The 24097-nt window shown below is 40.9% G+C and overlaps 1 protein-coding gene across 4 annotated transcripts in view; it reads left to right on the top strand.

Annotated features, from left to right (window-relative positions):
• The window catches only part of myo1b (myosin IB), a 68442-nt gene that overhangs the window by 5454 nt on the left and 38891 nt on the right, over nucleotides 1-24097 (top strand). For all 4 annotated transcript variants that reach the window (XM_061053757.1, XM_061053758.1, XM_061053759.1 and 1 more), the window contains exons 2-3: nucleotides 5520-5666; nucleotides 9548-9663. In XM_061053757.1, coding sequence (XP_060909740.1) covers nucleotides 5541-5666; nucleotides 9548-9663 — 242 coding nt within the window. In that variant the 5' untranslated portion in view covers nucleotides 5520-5540. The remainder of the gene's footprint in view (nucleotides 1-5519; nucleotides 5667-9547; nucleotides 9664-24097) is intronic.

Raw genomic sequence — 24097 nt, forward strand, 5'->3', positions numbered from 1 at the left:
GCTCGGCTGTTGACTTCTGGTAGAGTGACTTCTCTCCTTGCTAAAGAACAGAAATGAACACGTGGGCCTGTAAATAATATATGCACATTTAATGTTTTATTTTTTCCACGTTTTCCTCAGTGCCTGACCTGGCTTGGTAATCTAGGTCAAAGTCGGAGGCAGAGAGCAAATCGTGTCTCATAATATTGTTTGTGACGTGCATGAAAATCCCAAGTCTAGCCCCCACATCACTTTCAGGCTTTCGATGATACAATCTCTCTGTCATGTTTTGTTTTTATGTTCAGCGACTTGGCTCGTCTAAATACAGAGCTTTAATCCGTGGGAATTATAGATCAGACTCCCCCATTTTTTAAAAATTTAATTCACTGACTTGTACTGTATGCAGTATGTAGGATCAAAACAGTGACTCAGTAGTGCCCTTCTTGCGACATTCAAGGGTTATGCCTGTGTGCGCTCTATCAGATAGTGCCAGCATGCTGAATATTGCGTGACACCAAGAGGAGGAAGGTCAGGCTGCTTAGTGCCACAGCAGGTATTATGTTTAATCTAAAATGCTGTTAGCTGATAATATTTAATGGCTGATCCAGGAAGTCCTGGGGAAATTATTTTGGGATACTCTTCAAATGAGTTCCTTTCCATACCCATAATTGTTGCATTTACTGCAAGGAGACTTCAGAAAAAGCTTCATTCCCCTTAGTACATTTATTTTCCCATCAGAATCTTAACTTTTGATATTTTCTGACACATTATAGGTCAGCATAATTCCAAACCGAAATGACTTATAAACTACCTTCACCTACATAGGCACGAGTGCCAGTCACGTTTTGAAGAGCACACTCACTTTAGGAGAAATGCCTGCAGACAGACGAGGCTTTCTATAAATTTTGCCACATCACTGATTTGTGAGATTTAGATTTGAGATTAATAGCAGCTAAACCATGCGACGCTTACCTCCTAACATGCATCAAAGAGATTTAATCAATCTCTCCGATGTGAAATGAATCAGAGAGATTGATAGAGCGGCAGATTTCTAATCCAGTTCTTCAGAGTTAACCCTCGAAGGTACATGCTGCGGCAATTTGTTTATCCTGATAAAAGTAGCTGAACTTAAAAATGAACCTTAAAAACAAAATCACAGCAGGAGTTTTTTCGTGTATGATTAGGCAAAGCACAAAAAAAATATCAGTTTTAACCCACATTGACTGACTTTAGACTGACTCATCTCTCTACCACTCAGCAGTGAAGATAATCCTCTGGGTTTAATCAAGGCTGTCAGGTTTTCTCTCAGTCTCTCTCTCTGGATCCAGTACAACAGTTAACAGCAGGCTGCAACTCTTATTAATGGGATTGTGTGACTGGCTGCCTAGAAGCCAGCTCCAAATCTGGGGTAGTGGGTTATCAGCAGAGGAGCTGAGGGCATCCAGCATCGAGGCTGCAGACAGATACGTGGTCAGACACGCACAGGCTCTCGGGCCACGTGGACACATGATGGTGTTTTCCCCCGGGTCACAGAGAGGCTTCGGCTTCTGCTTACACTGAGGAGAAGAAAGCTATGTCTTTTAAAACTTTTGTAAATACAGAACACAATAAATGCACTTCCTGTCCTGTAGTAGGTTTTCAGTTGCTGGATAGTTAACTGCTGTGTAGTAATTGTTTTAACTCGTATTGATTAGTTACCAGGCAAATGCATACACTGTCTGTCAATCTGAGCAGCCTATCCCTGGATTTACCCAATGGTTTGTCATTTTTAGTTCCTTTAAATGCATCTACATGTTGGATTATGTAGTTGTACTTACATAAATAAGTTGATTGATTAAGATTGATGCTCCATGCATTCCTCTATTTAACTAAGGTAACAGAGTTTAACTTACAAACTCTGGAATGCTGTAGCAAAGCAGCAGCATTATGAAGCCCTACGGGAAGATGGCATATGGTGTAGGGGGATCACAGAGCAGGTGATTTCTGTTTCATCCCTCAGGAGACTCAGTGACTACATTAAAAAGGAAATAACTTGATTTAGAACCCTGCTTCAGACATCCAGAGCAGCTGGTGGATATGAGACGTCACTAGGAATGTTTTGGCTCCGTGCCATCAGAGAGGCACACTGCAGTGTCCGGTGGATAGAAATGTAACAGACTTCACTGGACCCTGATTTCTATAGATCTCTAGTCGTATTTGAGCGTTTGGGGTCTTTGCAATTACAGATATCCCAATAAGGGTTGACACGATACCAGATTCTTAAACTTCAATCCAATTCTAGTAAATATGATACAACGATACATACGTTACCAAGACAACTTAAATAGTAGCCTAGGCAGGGTAATTTCTTTGTTTTAATTACCAAAAATTACAGGCAAATTTCTGCTCACCGTGTAAACTTCACAAAATCATGGACAACATAGTTGTGCAATTTAGAAGGTACCCTTATTCTTTCACTTGCAGCAGCTTTTGGTTAAAAATTTGACGGAACACCTGTCGTTTTTTAAGTTTTGGTTTTCTTATCAATGCTGTCATTCATCATTTAAATAAAGAAGATCTTTAAAAGTATCAAAAATATTGCAAGTTTTGAAAACCTTAGTCCTATAGAGGTCAAATTCAAATCTTTTTCACAAAATAATTTTATAAAAGAGATTGAAGCCTGGACCCAAGACCACCAGTTACCCCAATACTCATCACAAAAGTATATTTGATTCGGCGGTACAGGTACAAGACTGTGTAGGCTACAAAATGTTCAATCCAATGTGAATATTGTTTCTTCTTAAATGTAACTTTTGTAGTTTTTATAGTGTTTATACTGTTAGTGTTATACTGTCTAGTTTGTGTTTTCAAGTTAATTCACTGTGGCATAACAAGGTTATTGGTATATTTTCTTGTTAGCTAACTGACTAGCTAGCCTGCTAGTGAAGCTATCCATTTGCATTCGACGCAGAGGTGTTCATAACATTGAAATGGTAACAGGAAGCTCCACCAATCAGAGATGTCGCTGTGACAATCTATTATCGTGGGAAGGGTAGTTCTTTAAATCGATAATGTGACTAAACTGTGTTTTTCTTAAAATGAGGTTAATATCATCCAAATCTATGTCTCTTAAAGGATCATATTCCATTGTTTCACACACAGGTAGCTCATGATAAGACTACCTTGGATGGTTATGACATTATGGCTAATAAACAAATCTGCTAAGGAGAAATTATATGGGATTTTTACTTCCTGAACCCCACTGTTGAGCCCTATTGGCTACTGTTTTATTCTTCCTAATACCAGTTCTGATTCCTACATCACATAGTGTGATTAAATAACTACACACATTTTAATGTTTATTAAATAAAAGCTATAGGCAATACTTCAGAACCTGTGTGATATGACGGCTATCTCATGGCCTGACTCACACTAAAAGGATTCTGTCCTAAAAAACAAACTGAGCTAGTGTTAGCACTAGCTTAGCTGACAGCCATTTTTGATATCTGATGTCCGCTAAAGAGCATGAAGAAGCATATTTTTAATAACTGCTTTTAGGTTTTATCATTAAAAAAATTTCTGAATTAAAAGATAGCAGACCAAATATAAGCAGTAGTAAAAATCTGACAGCTGACATTTAGCTAGCTTCGGCTAACATTGTGCTTTCATTTAGCAATTGCTAACCTGACACCAGTACTTCCCTCAGCTCTAGAATACAAGTGTCAGCTACAGCCCAGATTTTGTTTTTTGATGCTATATGGGCCTCTGTTTTGGATTTTAAAACAAAGGAAATTCTTGGGGAATAAAAAGTTATGTAATAGTGACATTGACTAGCGCACTACTTGATGGCACACTTTAGTCTGTTTGCATTTCTGATACTGGTTGTATCAAAGCAACATTTACAAAGGGAAAACTCTTCCTTTTAAATGTAACCTTTATAATCATTCTCCCTTCTCTGTCTTGGCTCACCTTTTTTTGAACGATTTGTTTTCTCTCTGAGTGTTAGCATGAGTGTTTTGGGAGCTCGCGTCTTGCCTCCTACTTAGAATCGAGAGACTCCTTCATGGGCCAATAACATTGTGCCCTGCGGGGGAACAGAAGCCAGGAAAATAGTAAAGTTGAGGTCTACGCAGGAGATCTATTTTTTCCAGGAATGTCATGCTGCTGATAACTTGGTGATAAAAGTTGATGCAACAGCTGACAGAGACTTAGTGCTGAGACGTTGAATCTCTGAGTCGTCCTGTTTACAAACACTTCACTGCCCTCTGATCCATTTGTTTAATCCCAAAACATGAACGTACCACATGCTGCATATGCACTTATTTGTTGTGATAGTATTTAAATGCAGACACTGTCATGAGTTTTGAGACAAAGAGATGGAAGCTTATTTCAGGGCTTCTTCGAATTCCCTCTGAACATCAGGGCATTATTTATTGGAAAAGAAATATCAAAAACATCAAAGCGCATTATAAAAAAAACAACTTTGTGATATTTTATTCTGTACCAGCAGTGTTTGTCTGTTTGTCTGTGGTTATGCAAAATCAGACATCTGCACTAAAAGAGCATTGAACAATAGACGACTTCACGGTCTCATCGGTCTGTCACAACAGCGGACACTGGGTTTTTAGCACAGTAAAGCCCTGTATCAAGGCCCTGAATGTAGCCCAGGCCCCTCTTTTATCTCCGGGCCTATAGCACTGGGATTACTGTCCCAAAGGAGAGGGGAGGCAACACTGGGCCGAAAAAACTGCCACCCCCAGCAAGGTCTTTGTCATGTTGCACTCCAACCCAGATCCTTTATGGGCCCTGAATATTATACTGCTGCAACAAGCACGCAGGCTGAAAAGCTCCAGAAACTATGAAGCAGTTAACTCTTTTTGGAGCTCTTTCTTTGATTTATAAGCAGCCCTTTAAACGGGAGCAGATTCCAGATGAGCAGACATTCAGAGGTCAAGGGCAAAGTTCTCCAGTTATGTAATTGCCTGAGGGACATTCTCTCGTGCAGCAGGAGAAGAAGCCTGAATAGCCAATCAGAAGGCCCCGCTCCCCCTGGAGTCAGACCACTGCTGTACAAACATGTCCTCCCCGGAGTTTGTTTGCACTGGCTAAGTTTAGGACTGTTTATTTTCTGATCAGAGAGTGCCTCTTGAAATCCGGAGACCTGACAAATAATGGACAACAATTCAAAAATATTAGCCTGATAGGTGTAATCGAGTGGCTGATTTTTTTTGTTATGTTATTTATTGCTCACATACTGAATGCTTGTTTTTACAACATTTTAAATCATGAAATGTTTACATTCATAATTGCATATAAGATGTCTGACCTAGCTTTGATTTTTTTTTGCTCATGCATCATACATACTTTATATGCACACACAAACAGAAACAGACACACACACACACACACACACACACACACACACACACACACACAACACAGAGACCTTACTCAATGAGACATCGCTCCACAGCTCCCCTAGTGTTCAAAATCTTCACAGGCTACCTTGTGATCTACACTATGTTTGATGTGCATCTTTGTTTCTCTGTATTTCTGTGCAGGGGGCGACACCTGCAGCCAAAATGGAGGTGAAAACGTCACTTCTAGACAACATGATTGGGGTTGGGGACATGGTCCTCCTAGAACCCCTATCCGAAGACTCGTTCATCGAGAACCTGAGGAACCGCTTTGACCACAACGAGATCTACGTAAGTCGACCATTTTATTTTCAAAAGATAATTACGGTAACTGAACCTACAATTCTACAATTCACTTAGCAGACGCTTTTATCCAAAGCGATGTACATCAAAGAGTGAGTACAACACTAATCCATTCATACACCGCCACCGAAGCAGCGGGAGCAATGCGGGGTTAAGTGTCTTGCCCAAGGACACACCGGACATGTTGCTCAGCTGGGGATCGGACCTTCCGTTTGAGAGTCAACGACTCTACCAACTGAGCCACAGCCGCCCCCTGATATTATTTTAAACACTCATCTACTTGCTCTGCGTCCAAAGACTTGCAAAGATGCGTGCCTTAAGAAAACATGCAGATACTTTTCATTTCTCCATTGTTCCTTCAGTCTTGGCTACACAACTGGCTCAGATTCAGCGACCACAGTAACCAGCCAATCAATAAATCACATCACCAAGGAATGTAGATGATGCCTTTTAATGAAGCATGAAATCCAGCGATCAGGGACAAGGAGGGACTGGCAGCCGTGGCTGGCTTGCTGTCTATCTCTAGAAGAAGGCAGTTTTTTGGACTATCATCCGCGCATCAGGCAATCGGTTCTGGGCTTTGTGCTCGGTCACTCCACGCTTCGCCTTCTCTGCAGGTCGGCTGCTCTGCACGTCAACCAGAATGATTACAGCTCCGCTCCGGTTACTGTTGGCTCACAGGGCTCAGGGCCCAAGGGATGATGTCACCTCATGCAGCCATGATTGCCTCAGTGGAGGAGCAGATATTTTGTTGAGATGCAGCCCACATCCTGCTGAGGAATGGGAACAGTGTTTGCACATGTCTGATTCCCTCAATTTTCTGTCCTTTCCTCTAAGCCCAGAGCTTTTTTTTTTTCTTTCCTGTGTGGTGCTGACCTAAAGGTTCTAAAACTGGCGAAACTTTCCCGGTTTTGCCTTTTTTTTAAAATTATTTATATGCGCACCTCCAAGAGTTGTTTCCATTGTGCTGGTGCAAAAATCTTGACATTGATGTTACCTTTAAGTCAAGTTCGCACTGTAAAGAAAAGGCATGTTTATGGAAAGGTCAATCAAACAGCTGGGAGTTTATAATGGAAGGTTTTTTTGGTTGCGCATGTACAGTATTTATGTAAGCCGCACCTCAAGAGTGATGACCAGGAAAAACACTGAGGCCCATACTTATCCAATAAATCTGTGGCCTAAAATCCTTATCCTTGCATGCGAATGGATTTTTCCCTCATGTGGCATCATTCCTTACAAATGGCCCCAGCCCCCCCTCCCCCAAACTATCGTATGACAGCTCGGAGCAGAAGAAACATGGCTTTGTTTCCAGAAGGGCAGCGCATCATGTATCCAATAACTGTGCGGAAAATCAAAGAGAATGAGTATCTCTCTCTTTTAACTGCTCGCCCTTCTACCTTCAGGGCAAAACCGAAGCAACTTAACCATCCCTCCATATTAAATCAATTATTTAAAAAAAGGGATTATTCTCCAATTTCCAACCTTATCTTTAAGTTTCCGATTCAAATATTGTAATGGAAAAACGCCTGCAGTTGATGCAGATGTTCTCCGGGATGCTGTAGCCCAGCTGCGAGATCTGTTGTTCGTCCGACACAAGTGCAGTGCAGTCAGTCGACATATTTGGTGAGGGACTGTCAGACTTTTGAAAGCTTTGATTTTTGGGCCCTTGCTTGAATTACAAACTTGCATCGCATCGGCAAAAAATGGTATCCTAACATCTGAGTGTTACGGACTAGGAAATGAAGTTCTGTCTTGGTGATTTAGTTATATTTATCAATGCCAGAGCTAAAGTGAATAAACTCAGCTGGGATAATATCCACTTTTTAGTGTTACTTGTGCCGCTCGTCTTCTCACACACTTCCGCATCCGTGACTACATCACCCCCGTCCTTCATAACCTCCACTGGCTCACCATCCCCAAGTGTACCCCCTTCAAACTCCTTATTATCACCTACAAAGCCCTCCATAACCTGGCTCCCCCCTTACCTGTCTGAGCTCCTCCACCGGCACACTCTCACCCGCTCTCTCAGGTCAGCTGACGCAAACCTCCTGCTGATATGCAAGTTTTTAGAAACAGCTTCCATGTCAGGGGGAAATATCAAGATATACTTTTAACAATCAATCCCACCTATTTTCATGTACTGTAATCGCCATGCCAACAGCAAAGGCCTTGTCACACCATACCCACATTTTCATGTTATAATCACCTGAGAGTTCTTGGACCAACAAAAGTTAGCTTCCCAAATTGAAGGAAATGAGTCGAGACAAAACAAATCCCCTAAAATTAACTTTTGAAGGAGTCGAGTGAGAAAGACAAAAGTCGTTTCTTTTGATTGGCTCGTAGCCGTGTGATTTATCCCTCTGAGCACCTGCAATTTTTATTGACCAAACAGATGGGGTTTTATATCCAGCAGGACAACACTGTAGAGATGCGAAAGAGAAGATGCAGTAGAGATTTTCCCATTACCTTAACACCATGTACAGTGTCTTCACCTATTATCGATCCTTGCTAATAGACACGCTACACCTTTTGAGTTATCATTAAAATCCTGTCCGACCGTTCTCGCGATGGAGAAGGTCAAATGATTGGAAATGAAACCCCTCAGAAAAAAAAGAAAGAGCTCTTCATAGCACAGTGAGGCAGGCAGCTGAATGGAAAGGGGAATAGAGATGCATAAAGAAGGAGAACACAGTTATCATTTGAAGTTGCAGTATTTTTTTTCTTGTCAGAAACCGGAAAAAGCATTTCAAAGGGGGTTTAATAAGCATGTGATAATGGGTTTATGAGCAATACTTTTGTTTTGACTTTGATGTGAGAATTCTTCAAATTCATATCCATTTCACAGCTCAAGTAAAGAGACTTCTGTTTTTGTCACTGATTTTCTAATGCAGTCTTTAAAAAGATTCATGGAATATTCCCTTGAAGAGTGTTTTGCTGTTTTCGAATGTGTTTTCATTCCGCCTTTGGTCAAGAGAGCCTCTCATTTACACGTGATAGCTGTTTACATTGCGCACACTCTTTCCCTTTGTACCCCGTCCTCTGCACTTGAAAAGGCCTCATTTCGCCCGTGGTGGGCTATTGAACGAGAGAGGCTGTGGGAGGTTGCGGTGTTGCCACAGGGAAGGCCGTGCTCCACTCTTGTCAGAGTGGGTTATGCAACAGCCATTACCACGGAAAGCAGAGAAAATGTTTCAGGGTTGATGTTTTGAAAGTGCTATCTGGAGCTCTGTTTGGAGCGTGGGAGGATGAAGATGAAGATGATGGCTGGTTACATTCGCTATCAGAAATATCTGACAAGTGTTCTCTGTTGAGCAGGGCCTGTGCTGTGTTACATAAAGGTGTTCTTTTATGTGGACATTTCAAACACTGAAAGCTTCATATGTTTGCCATTTTTTTTATTCAAACCCAATTTTATGTTTGATATCATCTCCAATGTATATTATATAAATTATCCAATGCTACAATTCTTTTTTTTTAATGAGTAAATGTAGTAATCTAATGTAAATATTCATTCTTTTGGAAGGAAAATTATTATTTTCCAGGTTTAGGTGTTGTATGACACTCACTTATACCTGTCCTCAGTATGCAGATTACTGCCCTGCTAACAGGTTCTATAAACTTTCTCTTGGTTTTCACTTGAGGCCCTGCATGCCTCGACAGTGCATTATGAATACTCAGCAGAGAAAAGCTGACACAGGCAGAATTCCTTCCACAGCGACATAACAATTAACACCCAAACAGACACAGGGGAGGAAATGTTTTTTTTTTTTTAAAAACCTGCGTTCTTGTCACCTGTGTAAAACTGAGAAACACCTTTTTTGACTCACACTTTTGACATTCGTGTCACATTTTCTTCTTCTCCACTCCAGACGTACATCGGCAGTGTGGTGATCTCCATGAACCCCTACAGGTCCCTGCCCATCTTCACGCCAGACAAAGTGGAGGAGTATCGCAACAGGAACTTCTATGAGCTCAGTCCACACATGTGAGTCCACCTCCCAGGTCTCCTCAAACCACCAAGTGTTTATGTAAATTGTCTCAACAGCAAAAAAAAAAAAAAAAAAAAAAAAGGTAACAAAGAACAGATGGGGCATGTCCCCAGAGGCTTCTTTGAGGATGTGATTGCAGAGATTTTACTGGCAGAGACACAACATCTCTCCAATATCAGTGTGAGAAAAAAACTACACAAAGATGCACACAAAATGTTTGCATTACATTTACAATTTTTGTGTTTTTAGCAGCATCACATCTTTAAAATCAAATGGGAATGGGAAAACACTAGTCCTATTCAGACTGCCTTTTCAAGCAGCGATATTAACGCCCTGTGACGTTCCGCCTTCAATCTGTCATGTAGGCCTAACGGGGGGTAGAAACAGAAGCGTTACAGAATGCGAGACAGTTTCAGCTGAGCCAATGGGGAAGTGCAGCAGTGTGTGTGTGTGCGCGCATGTCTGACTGTGTGTGTATGTGGAGCTCCCGCTGTGCTGTGCTTCAGCGACGCCGATACGCAATTTGAATTCACAGACTGGGACAAGAACATTACGGCGTCGCTCAATACAAATGTACAAAGACGTGATGATGGCTGAGTTTACTTAAAAGCAGTTTGAAAGGGCTTCTGCTGAACTTAAGTTTTACACGCTTTGCTTTCACCACATTAGTATTTATTTATTTGCAGAGTAAGGGAAAAAAAAACATATGAATCAAATAACAAAATAGACAACATTCAGTGCAGGAAGAGGCAGATTTTACCTTTTGGGCATTTTAGAAACCTGATTTTAAGCCTCCCAACCTCTGTCTGTAACTGTTTTACATAAGTCTGTCTATTTATTGCAGTTTTGTACTCGCTTAATTATCTTAGTACATGTTAGACTTTTGTAGACTGATTTTAGCAGTCTTGTATTATCTGTCCCCTGTTTTTCTTTTTGATTTAATGTCTGTTTTCTAAATATTTCTGTCATGACTCGATGTCATTGTAAATGAGGGTTGCCCCTCAATGATCTTTCGAGTATAAATAAAGGTTAAAAAAAAAAAAAATTGAAGCCTCCAGCTAAATAATGCTAAAATATCACCAAATTAAAAAAAACAACTTAACAAAACATAATTAAGATGCAGAAAAGAATATGTACACAGACTAGAAAAAATGTATTAACTGCATAAAATAACAATAAAAAAAAAAAACAGAAGCACATTATTGTTCATCATCAAGTCATAGTTAATCTGAAAGCAGTTTTTCCCTGCTTCTTTAAATCAATGCTGGAAGGAGTCGTTCTTTAAATCATTGCTGTGAAAGCTGCTGCTTTGGACGAGAAGGAAACACAACCATTCTGTGGTTGTGGGGGCCTAGTAAATCACGATATGTTATTGGTGCACTGACTGACACATATTGGCAAATACCTGACACCGTATAACAGGCAGTATAAGCTTCTGGTTCCCGTTGTTGGAATCTGAACAACTCTTTTAACTTTAGAAACAATAAGTGTCCTCTGTCTGTTGAGGATGCAGTGTATTCCAAACTTCCGTAAGGATTTTCCCTCTGGACCCAGTCCCTAATGAGGAAGGGCACGCAGTCTGAGATCAGACAGACACATAGCTCTTGTGTGGCGGGTCAGTCTGGTGCTTCTGCTGGCCATTCAAGCACTGTGGCATGCCATCTGTCCGCTGGCAACATTAAGTCAACATTTCTGTTTGGCTGCCAGGATAAAACAAAGCCCAGCACTCGTCAATTAGCCTGCTGTGTCTCTAGGCTGCAGCGAGAGCCCTCAGAGAGACGACTGAAAGAGCGAGAGTGCCCTCGTCCCTGAGCAGACACGCTCCCTGCAGACAAAAGCCGGCTCCTTGGCTTTACTTTACAGCCAGCTGTACAGAACTGACATGACACGGTTTCAGGCTGGGATTTTTCCTCCCTTTTTCTTCTTTTCTTGTCTCTCCCCTGTGTCCTTGTGTTTACTAATGCGGGCTACTGGTGTGTACAAAGGGCTTTTCTCATGGTCAGCACCACAGTGCATTGTTTTCAAGATTACGGTGTCCTTATTTACCTGTTGAAACATGATAACTTAATCACTCACAACAAACCCCCCCCCCTCTCACGGTAAAAATCCGTCCTTGCTGTGAGCTGTTGTTTGCTTAAAGCTGGGACAGAACACCAGCTGGTTGATTATTACCTTAAAAATGAAGGCAGGAATAGGAGAAAGAATGTTTACAGTCAAATTATTTCACATCAGTTATTTTATTAAAACTGTGGAGAGAGTGGATGCCAACATTTATACTTGTTCCCCAACCAACTTTTCTCATCAATTCTCCTTTTTAAGAATTACAGTGATGAAGATACTGTAATGCAAACTACCTGTGATTTTGAGCATGGCGTTTTTATAGGCCAAACACTAACATGCATGTTCCAGGAGAATTCATGTTCAGGGCATTTAAAAGCACATCGCTGTTTTGCAGTGGGCAAGCGTTTTCAGAGACGGCCTCTGCTCCTGTAGCAGTGTTACCACACGGAAATTTAGATAGTTACCGAATGGCTAAAGGCTAAACGGCCCACCATTTGTCAAGTGCTTTGCGAGATCATTTTCATACCATACTGACATGAAAGGAAACCAGCCGTTGCAAAATAAGCAGCGATGCAAATTATGATAGATTTGTTAGGACTAGTCATGCAAAAACACTATGGTCCTTAAAGCTGCTTAAATCTGCTAACTTAAAGCTCTTTACTGATGAATGACAGATGTGGCCTAATGCACTTGAGCCACGTTTTAAATAAAGGTTTATTTAAACAAGACTCTACAAGGCTTCTTCTCTGTGTGTCTGAGCTGTCGAGCTAATGTGGCTTAAAAGAAAAAAAAAAAGACACATAAAGGAAAAGTATCCTCAGTGAAGCATGCTACTTCCTCCTCTCATCATGTCAAGTGATCGATGATGTGATTACATGTAGCAAAACTGACGTTCTTTCTATTGACTGAAATGCACATCCACTACACATGAGAGGAATCATCTTACTTAAAGTAATTACGATTAAGCCCCGTTTAATAGGACAGACTTGCAAAAGACTAAACTGCCAGTCAAAGGCAGATTGTTTCAACATGCAACATAAATTGATCTTAATCCCCGGGTCAGGCCATCTGGACCAAGCTTTGAGGCTTTGCATTGATCGTCCTCAAGTACTGACAAACCTGCATCATCAGTGCACTTATTCTGAACTGTATGTTTAATACAGTAAAACGTTCTACAATATCTTCGTTATGCTGACTCTCCTATACTTAAGCTTGGTCTCCGTCACACCCTTGTGTCGTAATTTATTTCCAAGATTTTTTTGGGGGGGAAATTGTGACCCTTTCTACCGGATAGGCCAGCTGAAGAGGGACGCTGGAAGGAGAGAGTGGGAAATACCAGTAAAAGACCCAGGTTGGATTCAAACTCACGGCCACCTGACGCCCCATGTCATCTTCTTTCTCAATTAATAATTACAACAACCCTTGTATAAAAAGTCTTGAGCGAAAATCAAATATGTTAGCTCAGTAATCAGCTGGTCTGTCGATGGTGAACATTTCTAACTTCTATCTTTTTAACCAAACGTTAAAGAGTCAGCTAGGTAAACATCACATTGATAGCTTTATTAATGTTATGTGGACAAGAACTGCATGGCTGCCTTGAAATGCAATATCTTCATTTCATTTCCACATATGTAGAATACAGGAACTATACAGCACATTGCATTGAGTCATTATTTGACATATACATATGATAAGCTAATGTTAGCAAAAACATGTTGACAAGCTCCGTCTGCATTCAGCACTCTGAGAAGAAGTTGCTTTTGATAAGTAAGCACCTCCTGGTAAGAAATAAGAAATAAGCAAGTTCCCAAAAAGTTCAGAGTATATATTCCTTTTGTTGTGTAGCCTACCTTTTCATCTGAAATAAAAAAAACAGAGAATAGCAAGGCAAGAAGAACCCGAGGCTTGTGCCATTTTTAATGTCCATCTCTTGAATTGAAGCACAGTGACAGAAGTTGGCTTTTGACTTTCCTTATACTTTTTTAAAATGTATAAACAAATATGCTTCTGCATAGTTGGGATTTGAAAACATTTGTATTTTGCAATTTGAATACATTTGACTCGACTGGTATTCAAATCAGAGCAGCGAGTATGCATCACTACAGGAGATTTATGTAGCCTTGTCATACCTTAAACACAAAGCAGTTTCCTCGAGCTGTTAGAGCTCTCACTTATCATCCCGTTCATTTGGGAAAGCCTGAAGCACAAGGGCAGAGAAAAGGAGAGCTCGTACATAAACCAGGCTGTGCAGCAGAGTTCTGTAAATCAGTGTATACGACTGTGCCTGAAGTCTGCTCCTTTTCTTGACTTCACCTGTAACTCTCTGTTCATAGCCGACAGCTTTTCAAAGACATGCTGTTTAACTTGTTGTGCTTTGATCTCTCAGTGGCCAACACAGGTTTCTATTTAAACCTTTGGAGCAAGGAAGAAAACAAAAGTAAACTCTCAAAAGTGAGTAATAAAACAAACATGCAGTCCACATTGTGTATTTCTTGGCAAATACAAATCCATGTGGCAAGGATTGAATTTTATCAAAATGTTTTGTGTTAGTCTTTTTGTCCCAGTATGTCCCAGAGCAAACATATCTGAGCACTGAAGGAAATAAAACCCATTTTATAAGACAAAGATGAATTTAGTTTTCGTTCAATACTTTTTCAATGAGGAAGCCTGGATTATTCATGTTGTTTCCATTCAAGGAAAGGTGTAAGCCTTTGCGTGACCATGTTGTTTGCCAGGCTGAACTTCAACTTGCTGACGGGCAACAACAGCGCCTGAAGGGGCTCAGTGTTTGGCTTTAATTAAGGTAACACCAGGGGGTCCTGGGAATCTTCCTCTTCCTGTCTTTGATCCTCATTAGACACTTGAACAGTATAAAACCAGCAGCTCAGAACAGCATACATCAGTCATTCCCAAGTTATTCCCAAGCCTCAAAAGCCTCTAAGGATGTCGGGCAGCATATTTAGCTCAAATGACTTGCACATCAAAAGCTGTACATCCTCTGTTGGTTTTAGTGCATGCAATGGTTTCTATGTTTAGTCACAGCGAGTAAATATTTGACGGACAATTTTAGAGTCGGCTTCAATTTAACAACCCAAAGTTTCTTCATTGATTTTCAGAATTGACATTGTTTTGTTTTTTATTTATCAAATTGCAACACTAATATCAGCAAAGTGCCCAATCTAAACCCACCCACTATCTTGGGGAGAGTTTATTGACCATAAAAAGAAATGCTGTCAGTGAAATTCTTCTGGATTTTTTTTAAAGCACTAAGCTTCTGGCTTCATTGAATTTCTCACTTCACCGTTACTGCAGAGCCATTTCAGAGAACAAATAACAACCACTAGATAACTGCCTTACCCTTTAAAAACCCTTCAAATACCCCCACACACTGCAAATAATAACACCACTGTGTTGATTAGCAACACCCACTCGTCTCAGGTTTCTATACTTTGTCAGGAACAACAACAAGTCAGAAGGTCACAAATCTGTTTTCTGTGACTTCTTGGTGCCAAAAAAAATTCCATGTATGGACTTACTGTACCAAACTATCAGATTTTGCAAGTCACTGGTCTGTTACACCAAGAACCGATCAGTCCATTGTGAATGTGTATTCGTTCATTGTCTCAATTGGTGTTGTGGGAATTGTTGAAGCACCCTGGATAGTCTGATGGGATGAGAGCTTAATGCAGCTTAAAGTTATTGAATGAATCCAGGACTCTGCGCATAAGCAGGATTGGTTTTGTAAAAATGTGTTACTTTTCATTAATGCTGTTGCATCATCATCATCATTAGCTTGGCCTGTCCATGTCTAGCATCACTGATGATGCCTGAAATTCTCTGTCTTTTGTTTGAGCACAAGTTAGGACCGGTGCAGGTGCTCGGCTGTTTCACACACCTGCTCTTTCACTCCCCAGACAAATACGAGCAAGTGTGTGTGTGTGTGTGTGTGTGTGAGCGTGTTCGTTTGTGTGTGCATCAGCTTGATAGAAAAACTGCAGCTGGTCCCCCATCTCTTAAGTTGTTAGAGAGCTAATTGCCTGTTAAGTTCCAGTTTAATTAGAGTTACTGTAAACTGTGGCTTGGCCAGAGACCAGTAAAGAACACATTGATCAATTAAGAAAAAGTCAGGCAGCAGATGTTTCCAAACTGCTGTCAAATGAAGTTTATCAAGGCTTTAAATAGCCTAACACACACATTGTGATTCAGGTTAAAAATCAAAGCAAATTGCAGCAAGTTTATATGACAGAAAATTTTGGGAAAAAAAGGATGCATTCCAAAAATATGACCAAATATTCCCATATTAAAAATCTGTAAGGAATAGTCCCACATTTCTGTTTTTTTTTTACATATTTAGACCTTTTTAGTTTTTTTATGAGATTCCTTTTGAAATGTCATGCATTTTGAAAAAATCCCAGCTTTCAACCCAGCTTCAAGGCAGATAACCTTTTTTTTTTTTTTTTTTTCTTAGAAAGGACCACTCATGTGTCCATCATTTCCTCTTCTGGTCAATTTAGCAAATTGCTCTTCGCCCAGTCGATGGTCCTCATAATTAACTGGCAGGTGTTTCCCTCCCCTTTGCACACAGTGGAAGCATTAGAGATGAACTAATCAGTGGCCTTTCTCCTGCACAGCAGCATTACAGATGGCCCGCAGTCATCCTTTGTACGACCCCTGCCACCCAAGCCAAACACGGATTGAGAGTATGCGTGTGTGTGTGCGTGTAATACTGTGTTTGTGTGTGTGGAAAGGAAGCTAACCCCATGTCTCAGGGGCCGGATCGTATTTCTCCGATGTTTAATGAGGTATTGAGACCCCCGACGCTCTCTTGCGCTCAATACCTAGTGCCACTAGAGCATTGGTTACGGCGGGGCATCACAACTGGCTAATGGCGCAAAGAGGCCCCCGTGCAGGGCACATGTCAGGGTTTTCAGCTGTCATACATATGCTGATGACAGATTGACTGTGAAATCAGCTTAGAAGCTTTCCGTGTTTCCGCATGGTTTAGATACAATGTGTTCCTTAGGTTTGTGTAAAATACTTTATCCTATATCAGCATGGTGCATGATGATATCCAATTGAGATGGGGATGTAGCGCTGAGTATTTTACCCACTTTGATAAGGACTCTTTCTTTACCTCTGTACAACTACTGTATAACAGCTTTTAAACCGCAGGAACTTTCCCCCCGGAAATAGCGACCTTTTTATAGGAACTATGTGCATTTGACTGCAGAAACCAGGGTCTAAATTTAATTCTGTGGTAATTGATCAACCTCTAAAAAAAGACCCTGCCTGGGGGGGGGGGGTTAGTTTCTTCCATGTGTCCAGGGACCTTGGGCAAGGCCTGCAGCGCTTAATGTTTGTGATTGGTCAGACACTTGCAGCATATTAGGTCACCTTCCATACTAAAGACTGCAGCTGCAAGCCCACATCATTGTGCTCTGGTTTGCTACCAGTGCTCGTCTCCTTTCAAACGTTCATATCCATCGCCTTATACGGCGTCATATTTGTTGTATGGCTTGCGTCTTCTTCTAACCCTCACCTGCTGGACTGGTGGTTTGGTGTAGTTACTTTTATTGCTTCTCCATCCATCATTGGGCTGATTTGGGTAATCTTCCCAGGACTTACGGTGAAACGCTGACAACAATGGGCCACAGGAACCATTAGTTCCTTGAAGAGAAGTCTCTGGAACTTTTTAGTAGGTCTACCATATTTCACAAATTCCAGCATTGATATTAAAATCTTTTATTATCACAACAGAATTAAACACAAAATAAAGACAATGCGAAAACAAAAGTGTCGGGTGACCTCCATGTCAATTCACTGAAGACGACCCGAGATAACACATAGGAGGAAGCAAATTGAACTGAGGGCCTGCTTGACCAACATCACCCCATAAGCTTTCCCTTTTGTGCAATCTGATGGTACATAATTTGTACATTGCGACTCTTTTGTAATGTGATCGGATTGAGCAGTACTCCTGTCTTTAAATTAATTTCCCATAGCAAGACGGGCTGTGTATGAATGAGCAGCAGTACATAGAATCAGCCAACAGTTTGTGAGAGCTCAATTTAGCGATATTATGCAACACAAAACTCCCAATAAATAATTTTGTGATTGGATCAATCTCATATCTGATCATTAGGCACACCACTTTCTTTATAACCCATGCAGGACGTTGGACTAAGATGAAATAACCACAGTAACATACTGTTTTATGTGTGTGTAAGGTGGACTTTGGAGCCATTTACAGCATTATCATACCTGTGTTTGCCTTCCCAGTGTTGTCAGTTGAGACACAGGCAGTAAATCTCTCTTCACACATTTTATTTGTACACTCTCCCGTTTTTCATCCATTACTGCTGCAGTAATTTGGTAACAGCTTACGTGTACACTGTTTTGGTATTATATAAAGGATTATTTTCAAGGAGTCCTACATGAGTTTCAGCACAGAACCTGTATGTAGGTAGATGTAAGTGGGCACTTGTTGAAATGGCATTTTGACTCAGGTGGGCAGAGTGACTCCTCTCCAGCATGTGTGTTGGCGTAATGGTGAGCTCGCTGAACCTAGAGGGAGATGATTGGGAAAGTGTGAGTGTGTGTGCTCTTTTTTTTTTTCTTTTTTTTTCCACCCACCTCTCCAACTGAAGAATAAAATGCAAATGCATTACACTAGATAATGCCACCATTTAGAATTAATGGCTACTTTTTCACATGGCTTTCTCAAACCTACTCAGTATATAAGCTTCACACTTGAATATTCTCACACACACATGCAGTCCTGGTTTCTTGAAGTCTACCTCCCCTAGAGCTTTGGGGTAATCAGCCGGTTGAATTTGTACATTTGCTTAAATTGACACTTAAAGTTATTGAAAAACTTCAGTTTCCTTCAGTATTTTGGTTATTGCTTAACCTCTGAGCTTAAGATAGCTCTCTCTCACATAAATAAATCAATATGTCCATAGATAACTGTTGTTGTCTTAGACTTTTGTAATAAGTCTTCCATCCTGTCTAGGCCTGCACATTTTGAGCAAATTACTCTATGTGCAAAAACGTTGGCCAATATTGCAATATGATATGAAGTGCAATAAATAGTGTATATATGCTTTGACTCAGTTTTCTTTGTCTTTTTGCTTATTTTAATGTTTTACACAAAACCTGCAACATAGTTTGCCTGAAACAAAAATAAATCCAAAAATATTTGGTGCTATTAATACGGCGCCAATTAATCTGAGGGTAGCTGCTAGCCAGCTTGTGCTTCATCTTGCTTCATCAAAATGGTGTAAAAGGTGGTCAATATACCCAGACAGTCATCCAAAAGGTCAAATTGTTTTAACTTTAAAACTTATTTGTATTTAATGTGATCAATTCACACTTTTTAAATGTGTTTGATTGCCAATGCTCATGTACTGATATTGATGAAAGTGTCACTAATTGTGCAGTCCTCCAATTTTGAGCCATGAAGAAGACAACATGCCATATGTTTTTGCAGTTATTGTAAAGCTGTTTAGTAATGAAGGCTTTTGCCGAGTCCTGTTGCTTGAAAAGAGATTTTGATCATCATGCTTGTGTATGTTCACTTTCTTCTTTAGTTGTTAAATTTCCTTTTTCTACATGAACCAGGCTCAGTTTTATAACACACAGTATCTGTGAGCAGGTATCACGACAATCATTAATACAGGAAGGTTATGAATTTTCCTGTTTTCAAAGTTAATGAATCCACCTGCTGCCACCAGAACTCTGAATGAACATTACCTACACTGGCATTTATTACTTCCGTTCTAGATTATATTTGACTGATTTTCTTTTGTCAGTCACCGTCAAGTCCATGTTTAACTTTGTCCATTCATAGTCAGAACAAAGGGTATTATGAACCTTTATCTGTGTACACAGGTTGCATAACAACACGCAAGACTTGACTGAGCTGTGAAGGATATTGTCCTACCATGGCAGCGGCATATCTTTGATGAAACTAAGACGTGACTTTATTAGATTTTTAATTCAAATGAATGTTACATCTTGACAGTGTTGTATCACTTTTTATCTTTGTTGGTCCTCAGGGGACTCAGCTGTTTTTACAAGTAGGGTGGGGGTGGGGGTGGGGGGGGGGGCTCTAAACCCAGCAACGCACAACTTCACACCTGATATTATACCTCTTTGACCCCTGAACTGTACTTTCATCCAGATAATGTGCTGTTAAACCAGCAAAAGTGGACCTTAGCACTTCTTTAATGCTATTTGCTCTTCAGACCATCCAGTATAAATAAAGCCTGAAGTGGGATTGATCGCTGTCATCTCCGAGCTGTATGCTCTCTTTCATGTAAGGTCACTGTTTCATTATGATAAAGGTGTGTTCATTTTTTTTCTTTAAGTCGATCTGCACCGTAACTTGGACAGCAAACCTCTCATGCAGGATAATTGTGTGATGTCACTTCTTTGGAATGCTTTTAATAAACCCAAATGGCAACACAGTCTACATTTACCTATATTGTTGCATGCGAGTTACATGCAACAGTATAGGTAAATGTTAGCAGTGCACAAATCAGTGTTATACAACCAGATACATAGCCTTAAATGGACAGAAGTCCAAGAGGAGAAACTCATTTCGTCACATCTTTTCAGCTGTCACTGAGCACTCTGAACAGATTGTTTTGGCTCGACTAAAAGAACTCCCTGACAACTTTATTCCTTTCCACAAAACTTCTAGGTCTGTGGCCTCCTCATTTCCTGGTGTGGGGCAGGATCGGGTGTCAACCACCACTTTTGTGCAGATGTGGGACCGACATTACACCGTCGGTCAGACCCACAATGACTGTGTGTTGTCTGAATGGGCTCAGTGGCTCACATGGTCACCCTGAGGCCTCAGCTTCTTTTTGAAGACGTGCCGAGCCATCGTGTCCTAAATTGGGTTTAACAGTTTACTTCTATGCAGCCTTTGTGAGTGTACTGGGGCAGTTCTGATGCTTGCAGGGCTCAAGGGTTACAAAGTGATTTATCTAATTTTAGAAAGCTGATCACAAGTGAGTCAGAAGTACAGTACTCCAGTGTAAAGAGGGTTTGCACTGGAGTGTGGGGTCTCTTGAGAGCTTGAAGTGACCAGAAACTCTACCTCAATGGACAGCTGACACATGGAGAGCAGGGAGAGGAAGTTCTGAATCCTGACAGAGCTGAGGCTTTTTGGACCATTAAAAAAAAATAAAAAAACTCTCTCTTCTCTTTCCATCAGCCTGTCTGTGCACATGGTTAAGTATTTTTTCCTTGAACGTGGGTTTCTGTCTTCTAGCCAAAGGCAAAAAGGCCATTGTCATCTCTCATTCTGGCATTCATCATTCTGTCATTTATCTCATGACTCAGACGGTTTCTTCAACTCCTTTTAACACCTGATTATCGAGAGTCATTTAAATATTCAGGTTTTTCTTTTTTCATATACAGGCTGCTGATTTACAAAAAAAAAAAAAAAAACCTGCTGTAAGAAGCTCAGAGACTCTTTTGTTTGAGTGTTGCTTTGAGGATGTTTTGCTACCGTACTCTGCAGGCTTATTTCCTGCTATTCCAAGGATCAGACAAACAACCTGTGTCTGTGTTTTCCCCTGCTGCGGAACACTAAATTGCTGTGCAGTAAAGTAAATTAGAGCCCTGGACCCCCTGGAAGTTTGATGTAAGGGTAGGGGAGTATCAATGAGTAATTAAGCCGAGGTCTCAGGCAACATCTAGTCTGTGCTGAATAAATTAGGGATGTGTGGCAGCTGTACTTCACACTGAGCTTTTAATTTGGTTTAGTTACAGAGTTAGAGGTGTTTTTTTTTTTTTTTTTTTTTTATTGTTGCGAGGTGCATATTGGGATTGCTTTGTTGACTATATGCTTCTGTTAATGCAGTCCTGTGTCAGATATTTTCTGGATTCTTCCCCTGTGTGCTGATCGTCTCATTTCCACCTGCTATAGGTTAACACATTGTCATGACTATCACACAGATGGGCCACATCTGTCAGAACCTTTTTGTCTGTGCGCATGTGTGTTTCTGCTCCCTAAGCCGCCCACACTTGCAGGCTCACAAACTGTTTGCAGGCGAGTGTATGGAATCAGTGTGTGTGTGTGGGTTTTCTTGCAATAGCCACCCACTCCTCCACCTGGTTGTAAAAGCATCAGGAAGAGAGTAGCTTCCTTGGCTGCTCCATCAGAGCCCAGGCGGATTTCCTGTGGCCTCTGGAGGAGCCAGATCACACTGAGATCACATGCTACCGGACCCCCCAACCCCCCCCCCCCCCCCCCCCCCCCCCCCCACATTCATCCAAACAAGTAACAGAAACGTAGCAGGATATAGTCAAAGTAGCCTTTTTTAAAGTTCTACTTTTAAAATGGAGTATTTGCTGCATGTCACTCTAAAGACATTGCTAACAGTCTCAGAGGATCCTATCATCTCCCTGTATCTGGGTGGGCTGCTCTCTAGCTCTTACATTACAGCTTCATTAGCATCTAAAAAAATCACAACTCTTACAGTGCTCTGACTCGCCCTCAAAGCACTCCACCCTTTTTAAGATTCAGGCCACAGTCACACACTGAAGGCCCATCATCTCCTCCCGTGCCCCAGTTACCAGAGGTTTGTAGTAAAAAGAACTGACTAGACTATTTTCTTCTGCTTACCTCATGCCACTGTGGCTTTGTGTTCACCGCTGCCACGTGCAAGGCCAAATTACAGCCTGCAGGCAGATGTGAAGGGGAGGTGCCAAGCAGCACTTATGGTCCAGGACCTTATCCCAGTCTAATCCCCACACACACACACACACACACCCAGCTCAACACACTGATCAGGGAGGCCTTCGGGATTTCAGTGCCCCACTCACAGCTTCCTCCCTCCTTTGATGGCGACCTTGGTGCCTCATCATCGTTTTTTACTTCCACGTTTGAGAAGTACATTTGCTGTTCGTTCTGCTTTCATGTTCCTAATGATAGCAGGATGCTGAAGCCACAGGGGTACACTTACTTTCTAATTCTGCCTTGTTATTCTTGCTTGTATGAGTGGAAATAAAAATACAGATTTGTCTTTTGAAATAAGTGAATTGTGGCTTGGGTTTCTCTTTGATATAAACATGTGAATCATCTGCACTTGCTCATTTTTGGGTGTGGCCCCTCGCTTCGGCTGACTTCTATTCATATTCAGATGTGATGGCCATTCATATTCATTGGAGTGTGTGTCTGTCCCTCCCCCTATTTAACGCACCCTCACTCCTCTTTTGGTACCCCCCTGCACTTCCATTGGCCTCCTCTGGGGCAAGGATAATTGTGTGATAGTTTGCTTATTGCCAGGATCAGGTCAGGCAACAGCACTGTTTTCACAAAGCAGACATCTGCTGTGCTGCGCTGCACTTTTCAAGAGTGACGTGATGTCCTGTGGCAAGTCTCATCCATGCAAACATGGTTAACAAGAGAGGGCAGGGGTTGGACTGTGATGAGTGATTGTGGGGATGGGGATTTCTTAGAGGCTGCGTTTTGCTGAACAAGAAACATTATTTTATGAAAACGGGGGTCCCAAAAATCAAACTTTTAAGGTTAATGTAAAAAAAATCAATGTAGCTGTCAGTGTCTCTTGCCTGAACCAACTGGCAGCTTGAGCAGTTCTTTCATTGTATACCTGTGCAACATAGCCATATGCACATAAATGTATGATTAGTTTCCCTCTTATGTTGGTCAGTTGAATACTGTGAAATCCAATGTTTTCTGTTTATTACAGATTTCAATAATTTCCCAGATTGCCATCTAATTACGACATATAATGGCCTTTGTAAATTAGCTGCACAGATGCTGTAGCTCTGTTTTTGTTTTCAACCATGCTGAGCAGATTGTGAGCGTTATTTATTACTTGTAAGCAGCAGCAACAGCTAATATATTAACCCAGTCCCAAAAAATGTGAAGAGCTGCACTGTTTGTGTTTTGTCAATGTTTTTGACACGATGTTCTTAGTTTCAAACTATCTGACAAAACTATGTTTGATATGATTCAAATGTTGATTCCATAGATCAAGCATGGTAGACAAACCAAATGAATGGGTTACATCTGGTCTGCTTCTTTGAAAAAATCAGTAATGTTGACATTTATCCTTGTGGAATTAGCAGATGCAGATTAATATTGGGTATTTGTAGATAATTTAACAGAAAGTAAGGAATCTTACCTGCTCTTTTGTAAATAAGTATAAAAAATAGTAGGGTATTTTACCTGCTCTGAGATTGTGTCATGAGATTCCATTTATTTATGAATTGGGGCTACACAAATAAAGTTGATTAATTGAGCAAGAGAAGTAAAACAAGACAGGGGTTCATGAATGATTCTGAGTCTTTACCAGGCCTACACCAGTTTGACTTAAAAGCAATTTTATG

Source organism: Labrus mixtus, chromosome 13 (genome assembly GCF_963584025.1).
Source record: "Labrus mixtus chromosome 13, fLabMix1.1, whole genome shotgun sequence".
NCBI classification, from domain to species: Eukaryota; Metazoa; Chordata; class Actinopteri; order Labriformes; family Labridae; genus Labrus; species Labrus mixtus.